Consider the following 27,617-nt stretch of genomic DNA (forward strand, 5'->3'; position numbering starts at 1 on the left):
AGTTGCTGTCTTCTCAGAGTGCAGGTCCAGTGGTGTGCAGAAATTGGGATTGGAGTCTCAGGTCTGCCTATATTGCCCAGTCTGGGGGAAAGAGTTTCAGTAAAGGAAGAAACTTCTGAGTATAAAGGACAGGTAGAAAGAAAAGTAGAAAAATGTGAAATATAGACAGCAGTGACCTGATCTTAACCTGTGAAATTGATAACTTCAGTACTTCAAATCATTGTAAATTGCATCAACTCATCTTCCAGTCTCTCTTGACTCCCACACAGTGTTCAAAATTGTGTCAGCTCCTGCAAGATAGCTAGTGGCAAAGCTATTTTAAAACAGGTTTTCACTGTATGTTCACAGCAAGTAACATTTGCAAATTGATTTGGAAATGGTGCAAGTAACATGAGATGGTTATAGTTGAACTTACAGTTTTCTATTGACCTCATACCTGCCCTGATCTGCAGTTCATGCGGTGTTGCATATGTCAGTACCTTAGAATGCTTTATGTGCCTGGATGTGTGGCTGCCTGTCCACTGTGTGAAAAATTGATTTCATCTTCCAATTGCATTTGGGCCCACTGAGAGGTAGACACTGAATATCAAATACGGGAGAAAGCATGCAGCTGGAAATATTTCCCATGTTCTCATAGGTCATTGGCATGGTTATTATTAAAAGAAGAAATGTCAGTATTTGTAGGTATGTATAAATTCTTGAATTAAATTGATTTCTTCTGCTGACATGTCACTTTCTATCCACATCATTTGTACAGGTTAAGAGTGAATTACTTTATCAGACTTGCTGACCAAACAGAGTAAACCAGGTGAAATGTCAGTTGTCTCTTTCAGGTGGTGAGTTAATCCATAGACCAGTGAAAGGAGACAACTCTTTATGCTTCGGCAGCATCTTGCTTGTGTTTAGGAAAGGTTTTTACAAGCTGATACTGTTCTGACCACTGTGCTTGAGAGTGTAATGATTTCTGAAGAGCCTTACAGGTACGGAAGACTTTTAGTAGATAGAAGTTACAGCACTAAAATACTGATTCACCTTTTCTTAGTGTTTCAAACCTGAAATCGGTGCACACTGCCAGTCTGTATGTGAAGCAATACCCACTGCCACCTTCTGAAACACTCTCAAACATTTTTAAGTAGGCTCAAATACAGACTAGTGTTGAAGAGCTTCCAGCATTAAGTTTGTCTGTATAGACTTCAACAGATAAATGGCTTTCCTTTCATTCCTAGCTGTTAAAATGTTGATGAGGATTAATGATTTTTTTGCAGCATCCTCAGATCCAAAAGAAATCCCAGTATATCAAGTATCTTTGCTGCGATGATGTAAGAACTCTACACCAATGGATCAATGGCATCCGCATTGCTAAGGTAACCTCCTCTAGGCAGTCTTATGCTGTTCTCATGAGTTGTTCTCATGAGTTCTAACAGACATCATAACTAGATTTTAGCCAGCTCCCTCACAGATTTTAAAAAGAAGGCTAATGGGAGAAGAGAAGTGGAAAGCAGAATTGATTTCTAAGATCCACAGGTTGGCTTGGTTTATTCATTGGTTTAGTCTAGGAGAAACAAACCAGTTTGTTTCTTTCTTTCAGCAATTCACTAATAAAAAATTAATGTTGCCTCAGCTCCTTAACAAAGAGCATGTTGTTTCTGGGGGGATAAAAATGGTGGGATAGAGAAGCCAGACGTGGAGCTCAGCAGTCTGAAAGGGTACACAGCCTATGTACAGTTGTTAAATTTGTTTGTCATTTTACATAGTATGGGAAGCAACTATACATGAACTATCAGGAAGCGCTGAAGAGAACAGAATCGGCGTATGACTGGACTTCCTTGTCTAGCTCCAGCATCAAGTCAGGCTCCAGCTCATCTAGTTTGCCAGGTAATAATGTGATCTGTCTCATAATAGAAAGATTTAATTACCTTTTTTTATCATCCCCTATCTAGAGACCGTAGGAGAGACTGTTGCAGGAAGTGGACTGTTTCTCCAAAGTCTTTTACGCTAAAAGTCTTACTGTTTAGTCTAAAACACAGACTTTACATTTTATTTTTATATATATATATAAAAATATTTTTATATATATATAAAGCCCCCTTATATTGGTTGCAGTGGTGTGTGTATTGAGAAACATACAGTACTTCCTTGTTCACCTCCAAAAAAGACTTTTTCTGACACTGAGAAGAGGAAACTTCCTCAAATTCCTGATGTCTCCATCTTCACCTATTTGAGAAAAAGAAAGCAAATGTATGTTTTAATGATACACAGAATGTGTGTGTATAGCTCTGGAACTGCTTTTGTTAACTGGAATATTCAAAATTGGAAAATAATAGTCCCAGCCCAAAGGCAAAGATCCAAATAATCTCTTTAGAGACAAACTTTGAAAACACTGTTTCTGTTCCTATGTCAATCTGTGTGCGCTGGCAGCTCCCGTTTACCTTTCAGCAGGACTGGGACTGGGTTTTTTTTCACAGCCCGTAACAGTTTCCAAATTAATGAAGGTTTATATAGTCTCATTTCAGTGTTCAGAGCTGACTGACACTTGGCCAGGTTATTCTCAACCCTCAGGGCAAGTTTCATTGTTGAAAACCGGCTATTGTATGAAAGTGTTGTGTCCATTGCAGATACAGGTCAGGAAGCAATGCTACTGAATTGGAAAGGTTGAGAAAGTAGCCTGTGAGAATGAGCTAAGCAAATTCAGCCTAACTGAAGGTACTCTATCTTTTCAGCTGTGTGGCAAAGCCTGCCAGGTGTAGCAGTAATTTCTCAGTTACTGACAATTTCTCCATCCAGGCTGGATGTTTTTCTGGTAAAGTCTCTCCTGTGGGGAGCTGAGCCACAGCCAACCAGCCATGCGTGTTCTGCCAGAGCTGCAGTCCAGCCTGTGCCTAGATGCTTTCTTACCCTTGGTACTACACAGAAAGCAGCTGCCAGGCTGGAAAAAAATCAGTCTGGCAGTGGCTGCTGCTGTCTTTTCAAGATACCCTGTGGATGCAGAGCATCATCTGTGTTTGCTAGTTACAGGATGCTCATTATTCCTTCTCTTCCCTTGAGGAATGGGACAGTCAGAAGCAGACTACTGCCTTGCCTAGCATAGTTTGCCTGCTGTCAGCCTATGTCCAGTGTCTGTTTCTCAGGTTGTGCTGGAAGCGGTGCTGAAGAGAGCAGGCTGCATGCATTGCATGAAATGGGGCTTTTCCCAAAGTGCAGGAGCTCTTGGGTGTTTCAGAACCTATAAAACTGCAGTGTGTTCTCACTTTGCAGCATATCTGACACCCTGTCATCTTTGTAGAGCTTCAGATTTGGTTAGTACCAGGATGCTGTTGCTCGTTTTGTTTTCTGGACCGCAGCAGCCTGGATGTGAGCTAGACTTTATACAGTAGTTACAACATACTTAACAAGCATGACCAATAAATGTCACACAGAGTTGCATTATAAGCACACTGGCTTTACTCTTGTATTCAGAAACATATGCTAACTGTTTCTTAACTTTTTCTAAACAGAATCTCAATCAAATCATTCTAATCAGTCTGACAGTGGAGTTTCTGACACCCAGCCAGCTGGACATGTCCGTTCCCAAAGTATTGTCAGCTCCATGTTCTCTGAGGCCTGGAAACGAGGCACTCAACTGGAGGAATCCAGCAAGGTAACAAGAAGACTTTAGTTTGAGAACCAACACCCAACAAAACGTACGGGACAGAGTGATACCTCTTGTACCTCTGTCTTGTGTGGGATTTCTTCTCTTTTTTTACTCTTTGTTATTGGCATACACTGCCATATAATTGTTTTTTTTCAGGAATCACTGTTTCAGGGAATTTAGCCTTGGAAACTCCTGTTCTTGCTTTTATTTGTGTGCACAGAAGCCCTCTGTTCTTTGAAAGCATGATACAGCCCATCCCATAGAATCCTATTAACTAATGTTGAATAAAGACAAAATAAAAAGATCAGTTGTTAACAAGTTGGATGAAATTCTTTCACTAAAATCCTTCTCCAGTTAACTAGCCACATCTTTCCATTGTGAAGATGTGAATAACTGAGAGCTGAAGGCAGGTGTATCTATTTAAGAAGTACTCTGGTAGTTTTTACTTGAATGTTTTCTGTTGTATTCAGTGAAAATGGAAACAGTGACTGCAGATATGGTCAAAGCAAAAGCAGTAAAATTGACAGTAATTGTGGACTGACACAGATTTGTTATCTCCTGTTGCTGGTAGTGAGTTACAAAAGATTTTAACCCATTGAAGCCTGAGGCTCAGGTCTGTTGTGGTTTGGTTAGTTTTCTGTCTTTTCTGTGGTAGTTGACTGGTGTAGTTCCTAGGGAATGCTTCCAAACAGCACAGTTGCCACTTACACCGGTTTGTTGTCAGACAGTTGAAGGAATTTCCAGGTTCCTGAACAGCCATGATGTCAGTATTAACTGCAGCAGTTTTGAGTGGAAGTACATTGTCAGGACACTATGAGAAGCTATCTTTACTCCTGTCAATTTTGAACCTTCCCCGGACCCCAGGTTCAAGCTAGAGAAGCAAGCTTTTTAAAGCTGAAACCATGGGTGAACCAGATAAATAGCTAAAAATAAGACAGAACATCAGATTTTTAAATAAGAAAGCACATCTGGCACAATGTGAAAACTGACCTGGCTGCATTCTTTGGGACTGATAACTTTTCTGCAGTGCCTGCTGGCTTGGAAATTGTCTAATTCTAATAGTAATATAGTCCTTGGCCTAGGAATGTCATTTGTGAAATGGTGATCCAAATTTTCTACTGCATGAGCACAACACCTGGTGCATGTTCATCAGCAGATGGCTGCTTGTATGTGTACAGCGTGCATCATTTCTGTAGGGGTGGGTTAGATGTAAAAGATGGGGCACTTGAGCCTGTTTTGGCATGTACCTGACAGAGGTGAAAGAGAACTGCTGTGAGAATGTTATTGTTTCCTAAAGTTTTGGGTTCTGTATGAAAATCCTGCTGCTACATCCTCTGTGAGCTTTTAGGGAAGAGTTTGCAGTTTGCCACCATGGCGTCACTGTTGTTCTTACCAAGTCCATAGTGCTGCTGGCAACTGCTCATTTAAATCGACTGCAGGAATTTTTCTGTTATCTGATTAAAGCCACTTTTAAAATGAACTATTCACACTGCTCCCTGCTGAGGGCCATCCATGCGGCAAGATTTCATTCATCTGAATTCCTTTCTGTGCACAGATCCAAAAAAAAAAAGTCCTTTTCCTTGTGCAGAGCAGATGACTGGATTGTCCTGACACTTCTAAAGAATCCAGATGAAGTGAACCTTGTAAAATTACAGTTTGAAGCCACGTTAAAAAATTCTGAGTAAACTGGTGACAAAATTACCTTCAGTGAAACCACGGTACATGCTTTTTTTATGCTGTACAGGCCAGGCCCAAGGAACTTAAATAGCAAATAAATCAGACTGGCAGTGGGAAATGTGAGCCTGTGTGGCAGGAAAGGAAACAACAGTGTGGGAAAAAAACCTGTAATTTACATTAAGAAGTAGTTGTACTGAGACATGCTGGGTTAGGCAGGTTAGTGTCCAAACAGTTGTTTCAGAGGTATTGACTGCACAGTGCTTTGGTGACAAAGCTGGCTTAAGAAGTTCGTATGGACAGGCTGCTGCAAAAGCTTGTGTTCTTAGCAAAAACAGCAGAAAAAAAGCATAGCTGTTATTTTTAAAAACGGACACTTTTCTTTTTACAGCATTTCTGAGAGTTCCAGATAGCCACGAAAATGTGCATGGTAGTTACGCAATAAGTAATTTTTCAAGATACACAGCAGGGCATCACATAGTTACAAGGAAGAACAAGGAGAATGATCTTTTCCAAGGTGGTTCAATACACAGAGTATCACTGAATATGTTTCTGGTTGTGGAAATTTGATTTCATCCTGTGGAGATGGGGGGGTTCTCCCCCTCCTGAGATGCGCAGCATTCTTTTCCCTATCCTGAGGGTTTAATTTGCTCACTGTGAAAATCACTGTCCACAATGGGTTATGAGGAAAATTCCTCTCTGTTTCAAGTATTTCTAAGATTAAAAAATCCATGTTTCCCAAAGTGTGGGTAATCTGTCCATTCACATTTTGAAAGATTGCTGTTTGTCCAAAGAATACTTTATTCATCTGTTCGTTCTTTGCAGTTGGGCAGTGAAGATCTCAATTTGTCTCATTTTTGCTTGTTAGATTTTGAACAAGTTATTTCAAATGGGATGCTACAACAGGCATCAAAACGTGTGCTCATTGTGTGTGCTTTAAGTGACAAATTCCAGATTCTCCAAGCTTCTCGTTCAGGGATAGCTGTTCTGTTATGCCTTGGTCTCCCTCTCTGTTTTATGCGCTTTTATTTTTCCTGTTGCCTTTTGCTGTCTCAGGTGTCAAAAGTGAAGCTCAGCACACCCATGGTGCCTTATACAGGGCACATTTAAGGTCAGGTGGTGCTACTTGAAACTTCATTAACCTGGGTGATTGGGAGAATGGTAATTTACAGACTAACACTTGCAAGAGAACAAGATTTCTCTCCTGTTTTGTTATGTGAACACCTTGATTTAGCTCCAGAACTGTTATACTCTTGCCTTCCAGACCTAAGGTGACAGGTAGAGGCACACCCCATGTGTGTTGTAAATCACCGTTTGCTGTTTCTGACTCTAACCCTTTTGGTGGTGTTCTGCACATATAGAGACTTTGTGCACCTGTGTTTAGAAGAAAGCAATGTGCAAACCTGCTCATACAGTGCAGATGAGCATAACTGGGCTAACTTGTGGCAAAGTGTCTTCTAATGAAGTATAGGTACCCCGTGCGGTCAGCTGCCATGTTGGTGTTGCATTTCTAATGCATGTTTCTATGCTGTGCACTGTGAAATTCACAACTTGGCTTGTAGCCAAACCACTTTGTATTAGGATAATGTTTTATGCTTAAGTAATGCCATTATCTTTTTGATTTTTAATAAGAATGTAGGTTTACAATTCTAGAGGAACAGTTTAACTTGAGCAAAACCCAATGAGTAGACTAAACATTGCCTGCTGCTTTCCCATTGCTCCTTCCCCTTAGTCAGCTTTTACCCATCTTTTCTTTCGTTTTCTCTTACCATAATATTTGCACATGTAGCTTTTCTTTCCTAAGCTAACTTTCTTCTGCAGATCTTTAAGCATTTCCTTCTGGTGAAATTTTCCCAGGAAGCCTCAGTTGTCCCTCTTTTTCCTACTATTTTCCTTGCCAGTCTTAGATACCAGAGCATGTGGAGTGGAAGGATCTCAGTAGTATTCCGGTGTAGAGCTTGCTCCTCATGCGTGTTAGAGCAGTTGAGCATTTCTGCCTTTCGTTAACACTGAGCAGTGTCAGGCCTGAGCTAACCGCCTAAAGGCGTGACAGGTGCCCCGGAGGCCATGCGTGGTTTAACTCCAGCCCTAGTGAGCTGAGTAGATGTCTGCAGAGTCTCATGCTCTGCCTGATGTCCTCTGTCATGGCCTGCGGCACTCTTGGCAATGCTCTGTTGGGTCACTACAGATGCCCACCGGGTACAGCTGCCTGCCCACAGAAGCGACAAGGCTGGTGTGTCTTCTCGCTGACATTCAGCCTCGCTTGAACCTGTCTCCACGGATTGTTTTGCCAGCTCCTCTTCCTGCCTCCCTGTTCAGACTGCATGGTCCAGGCTTGTCAGTGCGTGGAAGTCTCTTGCTGCATTGTGTTGCTAATACTTCCTGCATGCTGTAATCTGCCACTTAATTTTTAATGACAGGCACATTTAGACCTTGACTTTATAATCTCTTTGTCTCCCTCCCTCCCTCCCTCTCTCTCTGTTTCTTTTTCTCCCTCCACTTCCACTAAAACCCCCTTCCCGACAGGCCCGAACGGAGCCCGCAGGCCGGCCCTTCATGCCTGCTGCACCCGCTGTGCCCCCCCAGACCAAAGCGGTGACTCCCTACACAGCCTCGCAGCCCTCCCCCCCGCTGCCCCCGCCGCCCCCCCCTCCTCCGCCGCCCCCGCCGCCCCCCCCTCCGCCCCCGCCGCCCCTGCCCAGCCAGGCGGCCCCGTCGGCGGGCTCTGCCGCCACGCTGTTTGTCAAGTACAGCACCATCACGAGGCTGCAGAACGCCGCCCAGCACGGCGGGCCGTTCGCCAAGCCTCCCGCGGCGCTGCAGGGCCCCCCGCCCGCGGGGAAGCCTCACATCCCTGTGCCCCCCAACGGGGTCATGCCGCCCCCTCCGCCTCCGCCACCGCCTCCCACTCCGGGCTCCGCCATGGCGCAGCTGAAGCCGGCACCTTGTGCCCCCTCTGTGCCACAGTTCACACCGCCACCGCCACCGCCCAAAATCCATCAGGTTCAACCGAGCGGAAGCCAGGCCGCTGCCACCTCCTCGCTGCCACCGCCGCCACCGCCCGTGCCTGCCCCGCCACTACCGCAGGCACCCCCAAAGCCTGTCATGGCAGCTCTCCCGCCGCAGCCTAGTGGGAAGGCAGCGTCACCGGGGGTCACACATGTCACCCCCCCCGTGCCAGCTCCCTTGCCCCTTGCAATAAAGAAACAACCAAGTGTCACCTCTCCCCAGGTGCCACCACTGCCCCCAGCCCCTCCTGGCCCTACTCCTCCCCCTACATTCCCAAAGCAGCAGAGTTTCTCGATGAAGCCTCCTCCATCCCCTCAGTCCCCGGTGCCATCCGTGGTGAAGCAGATAGTTAGCCAGTTCCCACCTCCTCCCGCCCCACCTGCCACCGAGCCCCAGCCTCTAAAACCCCTTCCGCTGAGTGTGGCTCCGCAGTCGCCTCCAGCAGTGAAGGCAAAGCCCAAATGGCAGCCTGCTTCCGCTCCCTCACCAGATTTCCCACCTCCTCCACCAGAGAGCAGCTTAGTGTTTCCTCCTCCACCTCCTTCCCCAGCTTCCTCTGCAGGTTCTCCCCCCCCTGACAGATCAGGGTCTCCAGTCAAAAAGACCAGCAAGACATCAAGCCCTGGAGGGAAGAAACCACCTCCAACACCTCAGCGAAACTCCAGCATCAAGTCCACCAGCTCCGCTGAGTACCATGAGTCCAAGAGACCTTCAGTGGACCGCCTTGTCAGCAAATTTGCACACCCACCAGAGCCATCAGGGTCTCCTTCCAAGGAGTCATTGCCTCCTGCAGCCCCTCCAAAGCCAGGAAAGCTCAACCTTTCTGGGGTGGGCCTGCCCATCGTCCTTCCGCAAGGAGGGATCCCAGCCAAGGCTCCCGCTCCGAGTGTGTCTGAGAAGGAACCTGTGGTTGAATTCCCTTCGCCACCATCCGATTCAGACTTTCCACCGCCACCACCTGAAATAGATCTTCCTCCGCCCCCAGTGGAGATCCCATCCGTGTTTTCAGGCAGCACCTCCCCAAAAGTCGCCGTTGTCAATCCCCAGCCTCAGGCGTGGTCAAAACCACCCGTGAAAAAGGCCCCACCACCCACACGCCCCAAGCGGAATGACAGCACTCGACTGACGCAAGCGGAGGTTGCAGAGCCACCGGGATCAGCTGCCCCTCAGGTGCCCACTTCACCCAAGTCCAGCCTTAGCGTTCAGCCGGGATTCCTGGCAGACCTCAACCGGACGCTGCAGCGGAAATCCATCACCCGGCACGGCTCCCTCTCCTCTGCACGGATGTCCAGAACAGAGCCCACGGCCACCATGGACGACATGGCCCTGCCTCCACCTCCACCGGAGCTGCTGGCAGACCAGCAGAAGACAAGCAGCTTTGGGGGCGGTCATTTATCCGGCTATGCAACATTACGGAGGGGGCCACCCCCTGCGCCTCCCAAAAGGGATCAGAACACCAAGCTGTCGCGAGACTGGTAACCACCTCCCCAGGGCCGGTGCTCTCCGTGACTTGTGGGCCGCTCCGTGATCGGCCGACCTGTGATCTTGCGCACTTGGAGAGGATGTGGGGATGTAGATGACAGCCCCATCAAAAGAGGTGATCTCAAACTGTAGCTAAGGCTACATGTAAAGACATTCCCCTTTCACGGCTAGGCCAAAAAAGCTGGGGGCTTGGGGTGTCGATTATCTGATTGGGAAAGGTGGGTAGAGAAGCATTAATTTACCCTTTCATTTTCTGTTGCCCTTCATACAGATTGGACCAAACCCTCATTTTCTTACATTTTCTGCATTTAGGGGAGGGGGGGAGATAATTTTTTGTAGTGTCTGTCCACGTGAGACATGTTTGTGCATGTATTATAAGTGTAGGTATATAATATATTGTGATATATTTCGTCGCAATTACAGAAGATAACCAGAATGTTTTTGTAGAACCGTATTTATTGTTTCAGTCACTATATTATCTGGAATCGGACTCTGTAACTAGTCACATACTGCCACAAAGATGAAGATGTGTAGGGGGCACTTTAAAGAAAGCAAGGAAAACAAACAAAAAACAGCCCACAAACCTCTTGGCAGTTTGTGGTGGGTAAATGGTGCAGAGCTGAAGTGTTCTGCTAGTAACTGTACATTGTCCATTGATTGAAAAGTACAGATGCAACATACCAAAACATTCTGGTCATAATACTACTGAAAATGAGTATGTTCTGAGGAGGAAAAGAGATTTTATATATAGTGGGCTGGAGTGAAATATATTTATACTATAAAGAGCCTCCCCCTCCCTTCCAAATAGTTTAAAAAATATACACTGCTACAAATCATTTCAAAGTTATTAGTCCATGCAGTAAATAGGATAAACCTGTATTATTCCAATCCATTATGCATTCTAACTTTCTAGTAGGCTTCATCACTTCTTTCTGTGGCTCAAGATAGATAAATACATTTGTGTTAACCCCTTCTGAAAGCTGCCAGGACTCCTGCAATCGAGGCTGACCCGCAAGGCTGACACGCGCCGATACATCGCTTGTACATGTAATTCTTTCCGTGAACAAAAAGGTAGGTTTGTGTAGAGCGTTATGTACTTGCACAAGCGTACGCTGCGTGCAGTCTCACCTTGTCTGTGCCTGGTGGGTATCTACAAAGCAAGTTTGTGGAAACATTTAAAGAAAGTTTTTGTAATTCATGAGAAATTGTCAGGAAATTTCCCCTTCAGAGACTGGGGAGTAGTCATTTCATAGAATAGTTGGGGTTGGAAAGGACCTTAAGATCATCTAGTTTCAAACCCCCTGCCATGGGCAGGGATGCCTCGCACTAAACCATGTCACCCAAGGCTCTGTCCAGCCTGGCCTTGAACACCGCCAGGGACGGAGCACTCACAACCTCCCTGGGCAACCCATTCCAGTGCCTCACCACCCTCACAGTAAAGAATTTCTTCCTTATATCCAATCTAAACTTCCCCTGTTTAAGTTTTAACCCGTTACCCCTTGTCCTGTCACTACAGTCCCTGACAAAGAGTCCCTCCCCAGCATCCCTATAGGCCCCCTTCAGATACTGGAAGGGGGCTATGAGGTCTCCACGCAGCCTTCTCTTCTCCAGGCTGAACAGCCCCAACTTCCTCAGCCTGTCTTCATACGGGAGGTGCTCCAGTCCCCTGATCATCCTCGTGGCCCTCCTCTGGACTTGTTCCAGCAGTTCCATGTCCTTTTTATGTTGAGGACACCAGAACTGCACACAATACTCCAGGTGAGGTCTCACGAGAGCAGAGTAGAGGGGCAGGATCACCTCCTTCGACCTGCTGGTCACACTCCTTTTGATGCAGCCCAGGATACGGTTGGCTTTCTGGGCTGCGAGCGCACACTGAAGCCGGCTCATGTTCATTTTCTCATCAACCAACTCCCCCAAGGCCAGCACAGTGGCAATTCTCATTCTTTTCTTAGACCCGCCGGAGACTGCAACAAATGCATAAATCTGTTACTTACAAAGCTGCGCTTGTAGCAGTCAAGGGAGAAGACTAGAAAAAACACAACCTTGAGAGGCAATAACATGCTAATAAGTTAAGGGCCCATATGAGTAGGAAATAGACTGTTGTATTTGCTTTGGGTTTTGTTTGCCACCAATGCACAGCCAATCACCAGACCAAGTGCTAGAGCCCTTTTTCTTATACTTGAGTAGTTTCTGATCTTATAGTCTTACCCACCTATCCGGACGTTGCTATAAGGTAGCATAGTTGACGTAAGTGGTCTTATGTACCATGCATGTTCATTACAGGGTAGTGGTACACAACCTTTGTAAAGTAACTAAAATGCTTGGACTGTACCTGCTCCATCTTTGGTTGTTACAACTTCCCTCGTCAGCATGGGGACACTGTCAGGGCTCAGATGGCGAATGATTTCTCTGCTGGTTTACTTTTTCTCCAAAAACAAGTTTCAAGTGTTTTCCTTCCCCCAAAGATTGAAACAATGAAAGCAGCTTGACTTGACAGTATCCTCAAGTGCGTACAAAAGATGTAAACTTATCTGTCATTATTCAGGCTGATAGACTTAAGAAATAATGTGACAGCATCCCTCATGCTTTTTTTTTTTTTTTTTTTGTTGTTGTTGTTTTAATAAGTGTTTTTTTAAAAACTCCAAATAGTAAAATAATGTCTTTGTGAATGAATAGGAAAAAGCTTTGCTAATCAGAGGGTAAAAATGACCCAGCTATAACTATAGAGTTTTAAATAAGTGCATCTTGAAAAGAGATAAATGAATGGTGCTGTCTCTGCTGATGTCTCATGATTTTTTACAAATCTGGTTCAGCACCTCTGGAAATCGTTTTACTATTTCAGACTAGTTTTTTTGAGCAATAAGAGTATATATAGCATTGTGTGCATTTTTTAAGCACTGCTATGGAAAGGCACTTTTTTGTATCTTTCGAATTGTTCACAAAGTTTTGTTTCTACTATTTTTGTGCTTATAAAGTGTCCTTAAAAGCATTTGCATTGTTGATCTAAGCACGCTCAGTGTAGCTGGCGAGCAGCTCCCCAGGAAGGTTGCTGAGCTACACTGCAGTTGATGGTGCTGTAATTTTCAACACTGGTCCTCCTGCTGCTTTGTGCTGTACACAGCTCCAGGGCTCACACCCACCCGTGGAGGCAGAGGTGCAGAGCTGGAGCTGAAACTCCCCAGCTGTTACCCAGGATAGGTGAGTGCCCGCATTCTCTGGCAAGGGGCACCCGGGCTGATGCAGCGTGCTTCCGGATGAGAGCAGCCAGGGAATCCTGCTTGCACCATCTGTTTTTCCTTTCCCCCAGGACAGCTCCACTGGTGTGTGTTAGTTCCAGCCCTTTTGCTTTTGTTCATTCAGTGTGGGTACCTCTGGGCTTTGAACTCAGCAGAGCAATGTTTCGAGTGCAATTTCTTCAAAGGCATTTGAGCTTTGTTCTCATTTTCCTGTGCCCAAGTTCATCACCCAGTATCTCTCCCTAGACAGTGAATCCATGTGACTACTGCAGGCTGCTGCACAGCTTGCTGGGAGAGAGAAGTTTAACTCTTTCTTAAGTCTGCAGCAAAAATAACAAGCATCAGCAAAGGTGGCACCCTGTATTGCTTCTTGTTGCATCTTGCTTCCTAAGCCAGTAATGGTACAGAAATACAGTGCTCTCAGCTGAGCACTGAAATTTTGGCAACCTGGCTGCCTTTTCAGCTTATGAGACCCCTCATTGTGACTTGCTTTTCCAGTGTGTTTACTGCTTTTGTGACAGTAAATATTTATGCCTTATTTGCAAGTAAGTTATTTTTCCCCTGTGTGCACTGGTCTCACAATTGCACCATTATATTTATTTAAATCAGAAAACTGAGGGACCAGATCTCACACACACTGCAAGAGGCTTCCCGCTTCCTATTGGCACTGTTAAAATGAACATGTGAGAGCTGAGCTTTCATACTCTGGACATAAAGGTAGCAGATGCTTTGATCCTAAAATACTGAGATCGTACAGCTGTTGTTGTGTTACATGATGAAGCATGTGGCCTTTGATGCTTGTTAAGGTCGGGGTGTTGGGGAAAGCCCTGCTGCCACGGGGGCAGCTGAGAGCATACAGCTGTGTTCATTAATCTGGAACAGATTTGGTGCTCATTTCCTCTCTGCCATGCAGCAGGGTGCCTCCTGTTCTGGCAGGTTTCTGTGCCTGCAGCGCAGGTGTACAAAGCAGGGAGCCAGTCTTCTCGGACACTTCTGACTGTACTTCAGGTCTTGGGGAGTTGCTTTGGAAGGGGAAAACAAGGCTCTTGCAGCAGCACTAAGCTTATAAGAGAAACTATTTAACAAACCCCAAAGAAGTCTGGTTCTATACAAACCCCAGGTACCATGGTTGAGGTGGATGTGCTGGGGTTCTGTTTAGTCTTTCAAAACCTGTGGCTGAGGGAGGAGATAAGGCACAAGTCTCACAACAAAATAATCTGCTGTTTTCTGTGGAAGAGGAAAGCTCCTGCGGCAAACCACCACTGCTTGCTCAACTTGGTGCATGACCTCAAAGAGCCAAAGAGCTTCTCTCCTGAACAGTTTCCTGCAGAGCGACAGTGGCTGACACATCAGGGAAACTAAGCAAAGGTTCCTGGATCCCTTTGGCTTCAGGTCTGATGGGAGAGGGAGCAGTTTTTTCAAGTGCATTTTAAGATTTACTGTTCTGGACTTGCACATTGAAATGTTTTCTTATTTCTTCTTTCTGTGCCCTTAAGCAACCAGATAAATTGGCCCAGAGACAGTGCGGCCAGTTTTCCTCCCAGTTAAAATTACTTTTTTCCCACAGCTTAAAGGAACCAAAAGTGCCATTTCAGCAACAGAAGGGCAAAAGAGAAATCTGGTTGTGACAGAATACTGCATAGAACTAAATTGTTTTACTTCAGTTGGTATCATTGCAGGTAAATTTGTTTCTTATTCAAAATAAAATTATATGGGTCTTACTGCGAGTATCACGTCAGATATGGAATCATGTTGAAATCAGTTGTACTGCAGGAAAGCACTATAAATTCCTGACAGAAGGTAGTGACGATGCAGCCAGAACATGTGAACTTGTTTTGTTTCTTCCTTTTTTCACTGTTAAGGTGTAGGTTACGTACTTGTTCAAACAGCACTCCTCATTTGGACGTGACGGGAATCGTCTTTGAGTGAGATGTTTTCCCACAGCCCATCTGTGGCTCCTGGCTTTGCATTCCCTTGCACAGTCAATCAGGACGGACTCCAAACCAGAGCGGATTTAACACTACAAGGGTTAGTTTCTCTTAGATGTTTCTGTAATGTGCTGGTGGGCTTTAAGCTTGTATGTTGGAATAGTAAGTTTGTCTAAAGTTGAGTACTTTTTCTTTCTGAATTATTTTTCTTCTTCAATTAAGAAAATGCCCGTGAAGACTGACAAAACCAGTGTTACATTGCGGGGGTCAGTGCACTCTGAACTCCGTGATCCAGTGAGTCACAGGCTGTCCAATCTTGAAAAGTTTCAAACAAACACTAAACTGCAAATGGGGTGACAACACGTGTGTATCCCTAACAATGTAATTGATTTGCACTTGATGCATTTGATGGCTATTTGGTGCTCTAGGTGCTGAGTAGGAGCAATCTGGTCATCAGAAGTGTGTTTATCTGTGGTGAAGGGAGCTAGAAAGAGAAATTAATCAGATGAACAGGAGGAACAGGAACTAGTGCTGTATGCACCATCCCTTGTGGCAGAGACTTAGTGAGGGAAATGAGTGAGAAGGAGCTTCAGTAACAGATTTTGGAATGCATACCCCCTCATTTAAATGCTCAAAGGTGACATGTATTTTAAGAGACTTGGGAATTGAACCAGCTGTTCCCCACAGTGGAAAATGGTTTCCTCCCACCTTTCCCAAGATGCCAAAGATGCATTCAAAGCTAAATTCCAGGTACTCAGATGTGCTTGCACCAGCCTCTGCCAGGACTGAAGAGCTGCTGTTCGGCAGGAGAACAGGGATGCCACTGTTGGCTGTTGTGTATCTATCTCTTGCCTTTAACTAGCACTGGCAAGTGGGTATCCACCTGCCAGGCAGGGACAAAGGGAAGTTAAGTTTAGCAAACAAACCTGTGCCCAAGGCTCCCAGCTGCTGATTTGGTGCAGCACCATAAAGCTTGTACTTCTAAAAGGAAAACTGAATGCTGTGTCGAAAGTTGTAATGGCAGATCTTAGGTTTCCTTTCTAGTGGACTGTGGTGGACCCAAAATTAACTGGAGCAGCAGTCTGGTTTATGGATTACACTATTAGCAGCTGCTGATGATGTTCTGTATAATATGGGGGATGCAAATGTAAGAAGAAGTGTCACTGCAATGATGATTTGTCTGTGCAGCAAACTTGTGCTGAGTGCTGTAAATACATTCATGTTTACTGCTTTAAAAAGAAAATTGCACATTTTATCTTTCAGTGGGATTGCCTCCCCTCTTCTTCCCTTTCCAAAAAGAAAAAATCAAAGCTCTTTTAGACTGATAGCTTCAGGTTGGGGGGAGCTTTGCCATATTATAAATATATATAAATATATGTATAAATATACTTTTTTAAGCATGGGAGAGGACAGAAGAAATACTACATTATAGAGTACCCAATATAGATCATTATAATGGAATATGCACAATCCAATAAAGATGTAGTTAAATTTAATAATCTGGTTTAATCCTCTGTTTTGCCATTTTCCTTTCTCATGAGTGCAGAACCCATACTGTGTTCTCAGGGCATCACTGGTTCCCCTCTGTAGGGATCAGGTACCTGATGGCCTGCAGGTTACCAATTTATATGCTCACTCTCAACAAAATTACTTTTTATTGTTCCTTTGCATAGCTCTTTCCCATGGGTCAGAGCTGGCTGTACCAGTAACATGGTGCACACCAGTCACAGGTCAAAAGAAGACCTGGTCTGAAGGCTCACCTTTTCCATTTGCCTCCTCCCTCAGGCATGCAGAGTCCTGTTCTTGCTCTTGTTCTCTCTCATGAGAGAGTTCATGCTCCGCTCATGCAAGAACAGCTGATGGCTGGTAAGTGCTGCTGCAGCTCCCCTCCCGGGTCCACTGTAAGGGATTTGGCTGTGTTCACCTCCTCCTGGGGTACACTTGTATGCTGGCCCTGCATCACTCACCAGCTTTTACACCAGGGACTGGTGGTGTTACATTAGTGGTGATGACAGGAAATGAGTAGTCATACAGAAGCGGAGGGAGGAGCTGCTGAAGGCAGCAGGCTGGATGCCAGTGCTCATACCTTTGCTGTGGGAAGTAAGTGCTGTGCTTGTAGCTCCCCTGGGACAGGGCTCCTGCATATACAAGCAACTGTCTCTGGCCTTGCTGTGTTCAAAAGCCTGTAGCCAAAGACAAGGATCGTGACTCAGCAGTGGCATGCTCACAGAACACATAGTGTGTGCTTTGTTCTTTTTATTTAGGGCTCGTAACAAGAGGGTTTAGTACACGGCAACAGTTAATTCCAAGTACAATTAAAAAAATTTAAAAATCGGGTTTTCCACTCACTGGAAGGTGATTCAAATGGCACACACAATAAAACATTACTGGTGGCATACAGCTCCCCAGAGTCCTGCAGGCTTGGTCATTTACAGTGGGCTCTGCATTCAGACACTGCATCAACAGTGCCAAAGCAAAAGCACAGCGTGCTTCTCCTCTGACTGCAAACCAAAGAGGGGGCATGGGGGGGTTATCTGCTTTCAGAAAAAAACACATGGACAAAATCCATGTTAGACACTGACATTTCCAGAGAATTCATAGAAACTACTTGTCCATGCAAGTTGCAAAAGACACTTTTTCAAATGTGAAAAGAAGCACTTGTTCTTTACAAAAAAATCTCAGACATGTCAGCACTTTACCAAGGCGCTGTAATGGAAATGAATTTGTACACAGTTCTTCCTTATTAGTCAATAGTGGTTGGATTCTTCTGTGGTTTTAAGAGAAACCGAACAAATGTACTGCACCTTTCAGCAGTCCCCACGGTGGTGGTCAGCAGGATGCTGGGTGTAAGCTTACCTCTGGACAACAGGCTGCTGCTGACCTTTTTGTAACATATCTTGTAATAAAGCAAAGGTGCTAATAAAATTTGTATGTTTATAGAGTACCAAAGAAAAAAAACACTTCCTGTGCGGGCAGGACATTGCACAAAACCCATGGGTGTTTTTCTGAATGAAACGCCATGGTCTGTGAATTATTCTTTGTAACAGCAGTTGGCAAACCTTGGCTGCATCTAGCTTTCAGCATCTGTCCCATGGATATGAGGTGGGTGTCCCACTATTCTTGCAGTTTCAAAATCAGAAGTAGAGCAGCAGGACTGTTACTACACACTGACTTCAGCTACTGGGGAAAGAAAAAAACCAACTACAAACTGTTCCATTCATGCACCATTCTGACTTCTGGGTAGTACCATTTTACCCACAAGCTGTGGCAGTGCCTAATACTCGAGATGCCAAAAGGTGGAAAATGTGAATGTACCTGTAAGCACAGCAAATTATTGGAAGTGGTGCCCCATGAGCCGTAGCTCTTTATCTGCCTGCCAGTGCTCAGTTTACACTACCATCTTCTCTAGAGATCAGGGTTGTAAATACTTGCCTTAGTGAATGCAAGTGCTGTACTTTTCTCACTGCCACTGTTGTCAACATAGGAAAATTGAAGTTTCTACATGGGCTTTGTAATGCTTCCCGAAATGCTGCAGTGCTCAACAAGTGACTTTATACTCTAAATGCAAGTACTGCTCCCAGTAGAAGTCACAGCACTATGGTCTTTCCAACAGCATCCTCTAGCAGCTTCCAACAAGTTGCCCTGCAAGACAATACAAATGGCACCTGTTTCACATGATGTCCTCCTGTTCCACCCCTGGGAGGAGAAGCCCTGTAAATGCTCCCAGTTTGCTAATTCACATGAAGTCACATCCTTTCTGGAAAGGAAAACATTAAAATTCTGCTTTTGATTTATGCCTAAAGCCCAGCAACGTAACAGAGCTCATTTCTAGCAAAGAAGCTCATTCCCACCTCTGGTCAACAATATGTACATACACACCAGGCAGGCAGCCTACCCTCTGCCAGAAGAGGAGCATCAGTCCTGCTGCTGCTTCGCTTTTCATGATCAACTGAAACACCCTAGATAAAAGTACCACTTTTCAGACACTGCATTACTGCAAATGTCAACTTTGGCTGTCACCAAGAACCCACAGGAGCACAGCACGTAAATGCTCAGGAGCTGTGAGCTCTAACAAGAACTAGCTGAATCTAAGGCTTCCTGGCATCCACTAATAAGCCACACTGCCACAGACCACTGGCACTGTGGGCAGCTGCGGTTCAAACCAGCAGCAATCTCCAGCCACATTCAGGAACATCCAACTCTACTAACCACAAAGACAACCTGAGTCACAGCAACACGGTCAGCCTCCTGGTAACACTACCCTGCTCTGCCAGCTACCTTGGCGCCCTGCTGCACCTCTTGTCCAACAGTGAGAGCAATGGCTCTTCATTCTCACCAGTCAGGCCAGCAAGTCTTCAGGCATAGCTTCAGCTCTGGTGCCTACTCCAGTCCATGGGCATGGTCACACCACCAAGATGCTCAAGCACAAAATTTGCTGCTTGCCTGTTCTGCTCCTCTCAGCCCTCTGCTGCATCAGTGAAACAACATGAAGCTATCACAGAAAGGTAAAAAAAAACCCAAAATAATGTGGTGTAACACATGCCACCTCAGCCATGTCTCTGAGGCTGGAAGGAAGGCACCAACATAACCTGCTTCAGCACTAGACAGGGTCAGACTCGTAGGACCTCCTCTAGCACAGGCACGTGGTGGAGAGGCAGCTGTTAATAGCGCTGGTCCCAGCAAGGAAAGAATCTCGAATACAGCAAACCAAGGCAAGACTGACCACTAGAGGGTGCTGACTGAATTCTGTGCACAATAAAAATAACTGGCTGGGCTAAGGCAGCTCTCTCAAAGGAGAAACATACTCATTTTGGCCATACAGCATTCTTTGGGCTATTCTGGAATGTCTCCTTCCCCCACCTCTCTCATGCGTACACACTGCTGATCAACAGCCTGTGATGCTGAACACATTCAGCTGTGGCAGCAGAACTCAGTGAAGAGATGTGCACCTATCTGAAATACTGAGGTGTTCCCATCTTCCTTCTCCACCCCCTTTTTAAAGTAAGCATGTAAAATAAAAAGGAGTGGGGCAAAGAAGGTTTCAGAGAAGGAGAAGTACAAGGGACAAAACTGGAAACACGACTCTGACTTTACTAGCATGCAATCTATGTAACAGTAATATACACAGCCTGTTTACCTTGGCCTGGTCTAAGACCATTACATCACATCATCCCCAAACAACCCACAGAATTAAAACCTGTACAAAATAAAAACTATGCATAAACTTCAACAAATTTCTTTACATTAGTACTGCATAATAAAGCATAAAACCAGCAGGAGGTGACCTAAAAATTCCATCCACAGCAACTCTTGCAGCATAAACAATTCCATTGCTATCAGCAGGGACCCGACTAACCCCTGGGCCCTCAGACCAAGGCCAGTTCCTTAAGGAGCTTCACACATTCCACTCTCAAGGTTTTGCAGCCTCATCTTCCGTGCTGTGCTCTGGCAAGGGCTCAGTACTTCCCAGAGTTCACACAGCTCTGCTCTCACAACACCGAAAACTTGCAAGATGAACAACTGCCTGACTGAAGAACAAGGACATGGGAGTGTGTCACACACAGAGGAGGTACACACTATACCCACCCACCCACCCACCCATCAGAAGCGTTCAAGCACATGCTCTTTCTTACACAGACCTAGTTAAAGACACATTTCAACAATGCATGACCTCCTAGGTGGAGCATGTGTGCACAGGGAGAGAGGTTCAGCTCATTTAGCTCATTTAGCTCTAAGCTGCCCTAACTTAAAGAGCATGGTGCTCAGTTGCATTCACCACAGACATACCCAGGGCAAGAGAAAGGAGGAAAGCATTGATAGTCCTGGAAAACACAGCCACCCTGTGAGCACCAAAGGCTTGTGAAATACTGCTGTTCCATCACCTGGGCTGAGAGCACTGCTTCCCCATGCAAAATGTGTAGGCCTGCCCTATGACACTAGAAACAGTCATTCCAGTGACTGACAACCTGTTTCCAGGCTTGCTCCCAGAGAAACAATGGAGTGAGGAAAGGAACCATAGCTGCTTCTGCTAGTCTTGCTGCAAGTCACAGGTTTTCAGAGAAGCAGGTAGTGGATTGAAAGGGGGAGGAAGTAACTTCTATCTTTGTACCAGTTTCTTCAAACTTGTACCTGCTGTAGGCTTCAACCAAACTAGTTCCATATGCACTGTCACAGGAGTTAACATACTCTTCCACAAGCTCACAGGGGTGATCACATTCATCCATGTCCATCCATACAAACACACCTCACGTGTTTGTTTCCTCTTTCTTCCTCAAGCAGCTATGGTGCCTCCCCGCCCAGGTATGCACCAAACCTATACCTCCACCCTGATACTGCGCTGATCACCTAACAAGGGCACTGGATCAATTTCCTGTATCCTTGCCAAAACTGTCACAAACCCAGCCTTGGTGCTCTCTTGTGCACTGCTCCGTTCTACACACAGGCCTCAGAAGACAGCTGCAGCACTGTTGCGCCTTTGGGGAGCTACTGCTGGTACCAGCTGGAACTCGGCCAGGTGACAGAAGTTGTTCAGGAAGATGCCCTGGCCCAGGAGACTGGCGGTGCAGGGATCAGCTCAATTTGTAGGCTAACAGGACTGCAATGAGATTTACCCAGCTCACTCTATTAATGCATGACATTTACCCAAAGATAACATTTGGTCCTTCCTGAGGGCAGACTAGTGCAGCCATCACTTTACGCTGATCTGCTGGGCAGAATCACTGAGCAGCATTTTTAACTGAGACTAGGTTAAAAAGCAAACTAGCAACACAAGGGGCTACAGAGCCTTCAGCCGGTAATAACTCCACCCAGATCCACCAGTCAGCTCAGAATACCTATTTCTTTGTAACAGACAATGGAGAGGGCTAGGGGAAGAGCTAGGACTACTACTAGTTACTGCTTGGATTTCCATGGGAAACCAGTACACACAACAGCCCTTTTTGCTTCCACTGAAGAGATTTTGGCAACAGACATGAAGACGACAACTGCCGTTTGTCCTGCCTCTGCACAGGGCTCTCACAGTACATATGCAAATCTAGTCATCAAGTACAAAACAGCCAATTTACAATACCTGATTGGATTTTTAAGATTGTATTGTGCATAAGACTAAAGTCAGGGGTAAGTTTCGCTAGTGCAAGCAGGTGCGAGTAGACTTGAGCCTTAGATCACAGCCCCTAGAGTTTATCCTCAGACCCCAGGAGAACCTGTAAACTTTGTTTTGCATTCACCATCAACGGCGTCTGTGAGTTCTGTTTAAACCAGCAGCACCCATGGCAAGTAGGTCACTGTGGAGAGGAGCACACTTACATCAGTGCAGAACACAAAACAAACTGGTGGCATTCAAAAGATGAGGAAATGGGGGTGGGGGTCCTCTGGGCTGCAGCCATTTTAATTGTCTAAACTGAAAGGTGAGTAAATGAAAGCCAGCTCTGTGTGCCCTTGTGTCAGCCTACGTGTGCAGAGCAGCTGCAGAAGTTTATGCTAAAGATGTAACCAGCTATCTGGAAGTCAGTTACAGGAACGCCTCTGTGTAAAATTCCAGTTTGCTAGCACATGACTTCTTCCAGCTGCATGGGAGCATAGCATAGGAACAGGAGGGATGTCCACTGGCTGGTAACCCTTCACCACAAACATCCAGTACATCCCAAGCGCCAGGCACTGCTGCCAAGGGTAGTACCACAAGGACACACAGGATTCCAAGACATATCCCAAAGCCTGTCAGAAGAAGTCAGAAATTCAGTGAAATATCAGCTATAATCAACGAGTTTGTTACATCTGAATGTGCCAGCTTAATTCAGCGTCAGATGGTTCAGGATAGCCTCTGCTGGCAGCTGGAAGAGCCATTTGTTCAAACAACTCAAATAACTATTGGTTTATAAAGGGGGAGGATGGGAAGAAGGGGGAAGAGTGGTTGTTACAGTTATCCTTCATTCAGTTAGACTGGATGGGGCCCCAGAGGCTGGTGAAGATCTGGGAAGCCCTGACAGCTCCTGCAGCAGGAGATGCAGTGTTCTGTCCTCTAGTCTTCACTCCGAGTAATGCATGATCGACTCCACATAGTTCCCTGGGAAGAGCCCCGTCACGCCATTCATGACCCCCTCATACCAGCCGTCGTCATTTTTCTTGATGACATAAATAATGGCACCTTCTTGAAATGACAGCTCATCTTCTTTGTCCTTTGTGTAGTCATAGATTGCCACCACTAGGAAAGAACAGAGTGTGACTGTTAGGAGAGGTACAGGGAGGAGAAGGAAAAAAAAAACCACCCTGCCTCATACAAAGTTCCCCACATTCAAGGCAACCTCAGCGAGCTGCACTGCCTCACCTCTGTGTGTGCAGAATAACCTGCTGAGAGCATCAGCTTCCTCCAACCCCTTTTATAAGAGCTCATGCTTTGAAGCACATGAATCAGGACCACTCTTAACTCTTCTATTCTTACTATTTCCAGACCCAACCGAGAAAAAGTTTACAAATACACAAAAAGCTCTTGGTGAGGAATGATACAAAGGGCTGCTGTAACTCCCCGTGGCTATGACGGCTATTTCAGAGTTCATGTATTAGATATATGTGCTAAACCAGATCCCTGCACAACTACCAATCAGCAGGAAAACAAGGAAGAGGAGGAACAGTAAGAGCTCTTTTCAGATCACAGTAAGTGTGAGCCAAGGCTAATGTCTCAGACTTCCATCTACCTTAGATAATGCCACATTTAAATCTGTAAAATGCCTACGTGCAGTCCCAGTAACTAGAAGTCACTCCCACAGTATACAGTGCCAAGGTGGCTCCCAGTTAGGAACTAGGAAGTAAGGTGGTTCTCTGAAAGAAAATGTATGCCTACTGTATCACAGGACAATTTTCTTACAGCTGCACAATATTTTACTGAAGGCACAAAAGCTGTCAGTAAAGTCAAAGAAATTGGACAAAGCACTGGCAAATATTAAAGAGATCATTGTCCTGAAATGGCAGGAAATAGACATCAACTCAGTATGTTTTTCCATTCTCAGTCCTACCAATTATGTGTTCATACAGAAAATCAGCTATGCCGGACTCTGAATACTTTAACAAATAGCATGGGTCACTGCTTTGAGCATTTGGCAATGAAACACGCAATGCTGTCACTGAAAGAAAATGGATGTTGGACAGAGATCCTAAAGATCTTCTACTGAGGATAGAAGGGAAGATACTCTGAACAAAAGCAAGGAGAAAAAAAATTAACAGCATGTGTTCATGAGCACGGTGTCCAAGAGTCCTACTAAACTCATCATGCTGTTCAAAAGAAAAGAGGTCATTTCCTTTTGAGGGGCCAAAGGAATCAATACAAGTATTGACTAGGGAAACCCAGATCCTGAAAAGATTATCAAGTAAAACATCCAAATCAGTGCCAGTGGAGACTCAGTATCTATAGAGATTTCTTGTATTTTGTAACAGATCTCCCAAACAGGAGATTTGTATCATTTGACCAGAGCATATTTAAAGAACACATGTTGCTAGTTCTATGCTCACGCCAACACCGTTGTGCAGTCAACTAGTTTTAGACAGACCATTCTAAGGAAACAAAACACAAAAGCAGGAATTCATAAAATTTCAGCTTGAGAACCAAAAGTCACTGCACAAACACAAGATACAATTAAAGTCCTCCAAAATTTCTTTTTACCTGCCTTCTATGAACTATATTCTCATTTAAAAACACTTTTTCCTACAGTCACTGTGCTGTTCTTATGTCTTTTGATAATAATAATCCAAGGATCATGGTAACTTACACTTCCCTTGTTTCTCATGTTTGAGTGTACTCTAGTCCCTTCTCATACTGAATGATCTATTTCACAATCACAAGTAGGAAATCCTCTTTTCTAATTTTGTGATTAGAATTTGCTTCTTGTTAAGTCTCTTATAAAATTACCTGAAGCCTGGTTTTGTTTTTACATCACCATTGCTTTCTCCTGCATGTTACTTTTATACTGACATTTCCCTCTCTAAAAGACTGTTGAATCATTCTGTCTGTAGTCCCACCAGTTCAAGTTGTGAGCTTGTCATGTACCATTCGGTTACCAGGAGCCCAGGCCAGTACTGCAATAAAGGCTCCGGATGAGACACAAAGCAGCAATACTGACTCAGGAGGTAGCACCGTTCCCTGTGAGACTGAGCCAGGACCTCTTTTCTATCTGAAACATGTTCAGATAGAAACCCAGGTAGTTTCTATCTGAACATGTTTCAATGTACATATGGAAACCAGAATTACTCCTTTAGGTGTATGTTCTTCCAATCGGTGATCTTTGGTTCTTCAGCAATTACACAGTTTGGCTGAACCCCATTTACATCAAACTGACCATAAACATAGCCCAGACTGATAATCCAACAGAAACCCAGTAGATGTGACCACACACCTTCTCTATTTGGCACAAAGGCATTTTTTTCTTCTGGATACCCATTTCTTGTTTTTTGATTTGCAAAGCTGGGACATTTTCTTACCTCATCATGACACAGACCCAGACAGAGAGCTCAATGGAAAACTGCCATGTGTTTCCCTGGATACTGCAGGTTGGCTGTTTTTATTATAGCCATGTGTTAGTGCCCTCAAGTTCAACGTCGCCAGTAACTGTATCCTACCTAAGAGTTTCTCCATCTGTTCAAAATAGATCTGCTATTCACTTCTTCCTTAACTGTAGGTTAGAGCATGTCTTAATGTTAAATACACCTCCTACAACGCATGACCCACTTACAGAACAGGATCACACTGAATCCCATCTTGATGTATAGCAACCCCCTGTATTTGACACCTCCTTGGTGTCCCAGCTTCTACATTCTCAGTTCTGCAAAGGTTATCTGCACTAATCCCATTAGAAATGCTTTCATATGAACTTATTTAAGTGAGCAGCCATACCAAAAGAATAAGCACAAATCCTAGGAATTGCTACTCTACTTACTGGGGGTAATAGTGTCTGACCAGCGATTGCCATCAGTTTTGTCTACTTTGAATCATGTGGCATAGAATACTTTTTACTGGAACTTCAGGAGTTGCTATAGGAATAATTAATTTGCTGAAGATAATGCATTATTAGTCCACGTCAGGTTAAGTATAGACATTCTTTGAGACATGGTTTAGTGTAAGGTGTCCCTGCCCATGGCAGGGGGGTTGGAACTAGATGATCTTAAGGTCCTTTCCAACCTTAACTCTTCTATGATTCAATGTATTGTGATTTAAGCTCAGCCACGCAGCTTGTTCACTCACTCCCCCTCCATTCCTTCTCCCGCTCCCGGAGGGATGGGGAGCAGAATCGAAAGAATGTAACTCCCAGGGGTTGAGGTAAGAACAGTCCAGTAACTAAGGTGTAACACAAACCACTGCTGCTACCACCAGTAATAATAATAATGATGATGATGAAGGAAATAACAAGAGAAGAGAATATAATACCACCCACCGATACCCAGCCCGACCCAGCAGTGAACTTGCCCTTCCGGGTAACTGCCCCCAGTTTACATCCTGGGCATGACGTGCTGTGGCATGGAATACCCCTTTGGCTAGTTTGGGTCAGGTGTCCTGTCTCTGATTCCTCACGGCTTCCCCTCCTCTCTGGCAGAGCATGAGGCTCACGAACTCCTTGGTCAGAGTAAACATTACTGAGCAACAACTAAAAACATCAGCGTTATCAGCTCTGTTCAAAGGCCAAAAGTCAAAAACACAGCGCTCCACCAGCTACTAAGGAGAAAAAATGACTGCTACCGCTGAGCCCAGGACAGTATGAACATCCTCTTTTAGCACAGGGCTTTTCAATAACTTTCAAGCTTATCTGCTACCCCCCAAAAAAATAACAAAATAAATCACAGCCAAGCACTGTTCTCCCAACTCCAGCAAAGCAGTCGAATCTCAAGGCATGGGCTGAAGGGAAGAAAAGCTATTAATGTAACTAGAACAGAATCTATGCTTATGTCTTATGTCAGTTTCTCATTTTTTCTGGGACTGTAAAACTATTATTTAACTTCTTCATACACTGTAAGCATTTTACAATGTATAAAGAAGTTTTTATTAATTTTACAAGTATTTCTCAGAACAAAGCAACCCTGTAGATATTTCAGTCATTTAGTTTTCAAAATACTGTCAAAATTATGTTTTCGCATGGGCAAAATACGAGAGAATTTCTGGTTTCCTATACTTACACTTTTCTGCAGAAATCTGTTTTGACTAAAAGCCTTACTTTCTTCAGCTTATCCTTAAAGACTCCCACTACAGTTTTGCTATCCCATGTCATTATTTCTTCAAACAGACAGTTGTTTTCCCACGCCACATGCCACATGATTTCATGGCTTCTCTTCCCCACAAACACACACACACACACAGACACACACACAGCCTTTGCATTATTTGCTATAAACAACCAGTGCACATCAGGGTCCTCTTTTTTTGTGTTTCGCTCCTAGCTGGAGTGCCACTGAGTATTTGCTAAGGGCCAGGTAGCAGGAATAACAGAAACATAACAAAGATAGTGACACTTGCTGTCAATCAGGGGTGTGGAGAAGTCAACAGATAAAGCATCTCACAAATGGTCTCAGCTTGATCTCAGCCGAGCTTGTGTACTCCCTGCATTAAACACACCAGCTAAACAGAGGGTGGGAGAGTAACAAAAAACCTTCCACATATTCCTCCATCTCCCTCACGGATAG

The 27,617-nt window shown here is 44.8% G+C and overlaps 2 protein-coding genes and 1 long non-coding RNA gene across 20 annotated transcripts in view; 2 read left to right on the forward strand and 1 right to left on the reverse strand.

The window, feature by feature from the left end:
* Nucleotides 1-11,324, forward strand: part of RAPH1 (Ras association (RalGDS/AF-6) and pleckstrin homology domains 1) — an 87,872-nt gene extending 76,548 nt beyond the window's left edge. For 3 of the 5 annotated variants that reach the window (XM_065670141.1, XM_065670140.1, XM_065670142.1), the window contains 4 exons: nucleotides 1,266-1,364; nucleotides 1,755-1,875; nucleotides 3,495-3,637; nucleotides 7,832-10,232. In XM_065670141.1, coding sequence (XP_065526213.1) covers nucleotides 1,266-1,364; nucleotides 1,755-1,875; nucleotides 3,495-3,637; nucleotides 7,832-9,793 — 2,325 coding nt within the window. In that variant the 3' untranslated portion in view covers nucleotides 9,794-10,232. Of the gene's footprint in view, nucleotides 1-1,265; nucleotides 1,365-1,754; nucleotides 1,876-3,494; nucleotides 3,638-3,787; nucleotides 6,049-7,831; nucleotides 10,233-10,776 lie in introns of those variants that run through there. The other 2 variants (XR_010610673.1, XM_065670143.1) reach the window with 2 other exon arrangements.
* A 238-nt stretch (nucleotides 11,325-11,562) lies between these two features.
* On the forward strand, nucleotides 11,563-17,897 carry LOC136009832 (uncharacterized). The gene is made up of 2 exons (XR_010610674.1): nucleotides 11,563-15,060; nucleotides 15,183-17,897. It is a non-coding gene; the product is annotated as an uncharacterized LOC136009832 (long non-coding RNA).
* A 4,136-nt stretch (nucleotides 17,898-22,033) lies between these two features.
* ABI2 (abl interactor 2) overlaps nucleotides 22,034-27,617 on the reverse strand; it is a 66,149-nt gene continuing 60,565 nt past the window's right edge. For all 14 annotated transcript variants that reach the window (XM_065670157.1, XM_065670148.1, XM_065670147.1 and 11 more), the window contains one exon: nucleotides 22,034-23,160. In XM_065670157.1, the coding sequence (XP_065526229.1) occupies nucleotides 22,985-23,160 (176 nt within the window). In that variant the 3' untranslated portion in view covers nucleotides 22,034-22,984. The remainder of the gene's footprint in view (nucleotides 23,161-27,617) is intronic.

Source organism: Lathamus discolor, chromosome 3 (assembly GCF_037157495.1).
Source record: "Lathamus discolor isolate bLatDis1 chromosome 3, bLatDis1.hap1, whole genome shotgun sequence".
NCBI classification, from domain to species: Eukaryota; Metazoa; Chordata; class Aves; order Psittaciformes; family Psittacidae; genus Lathamus; species Lathamus discolor.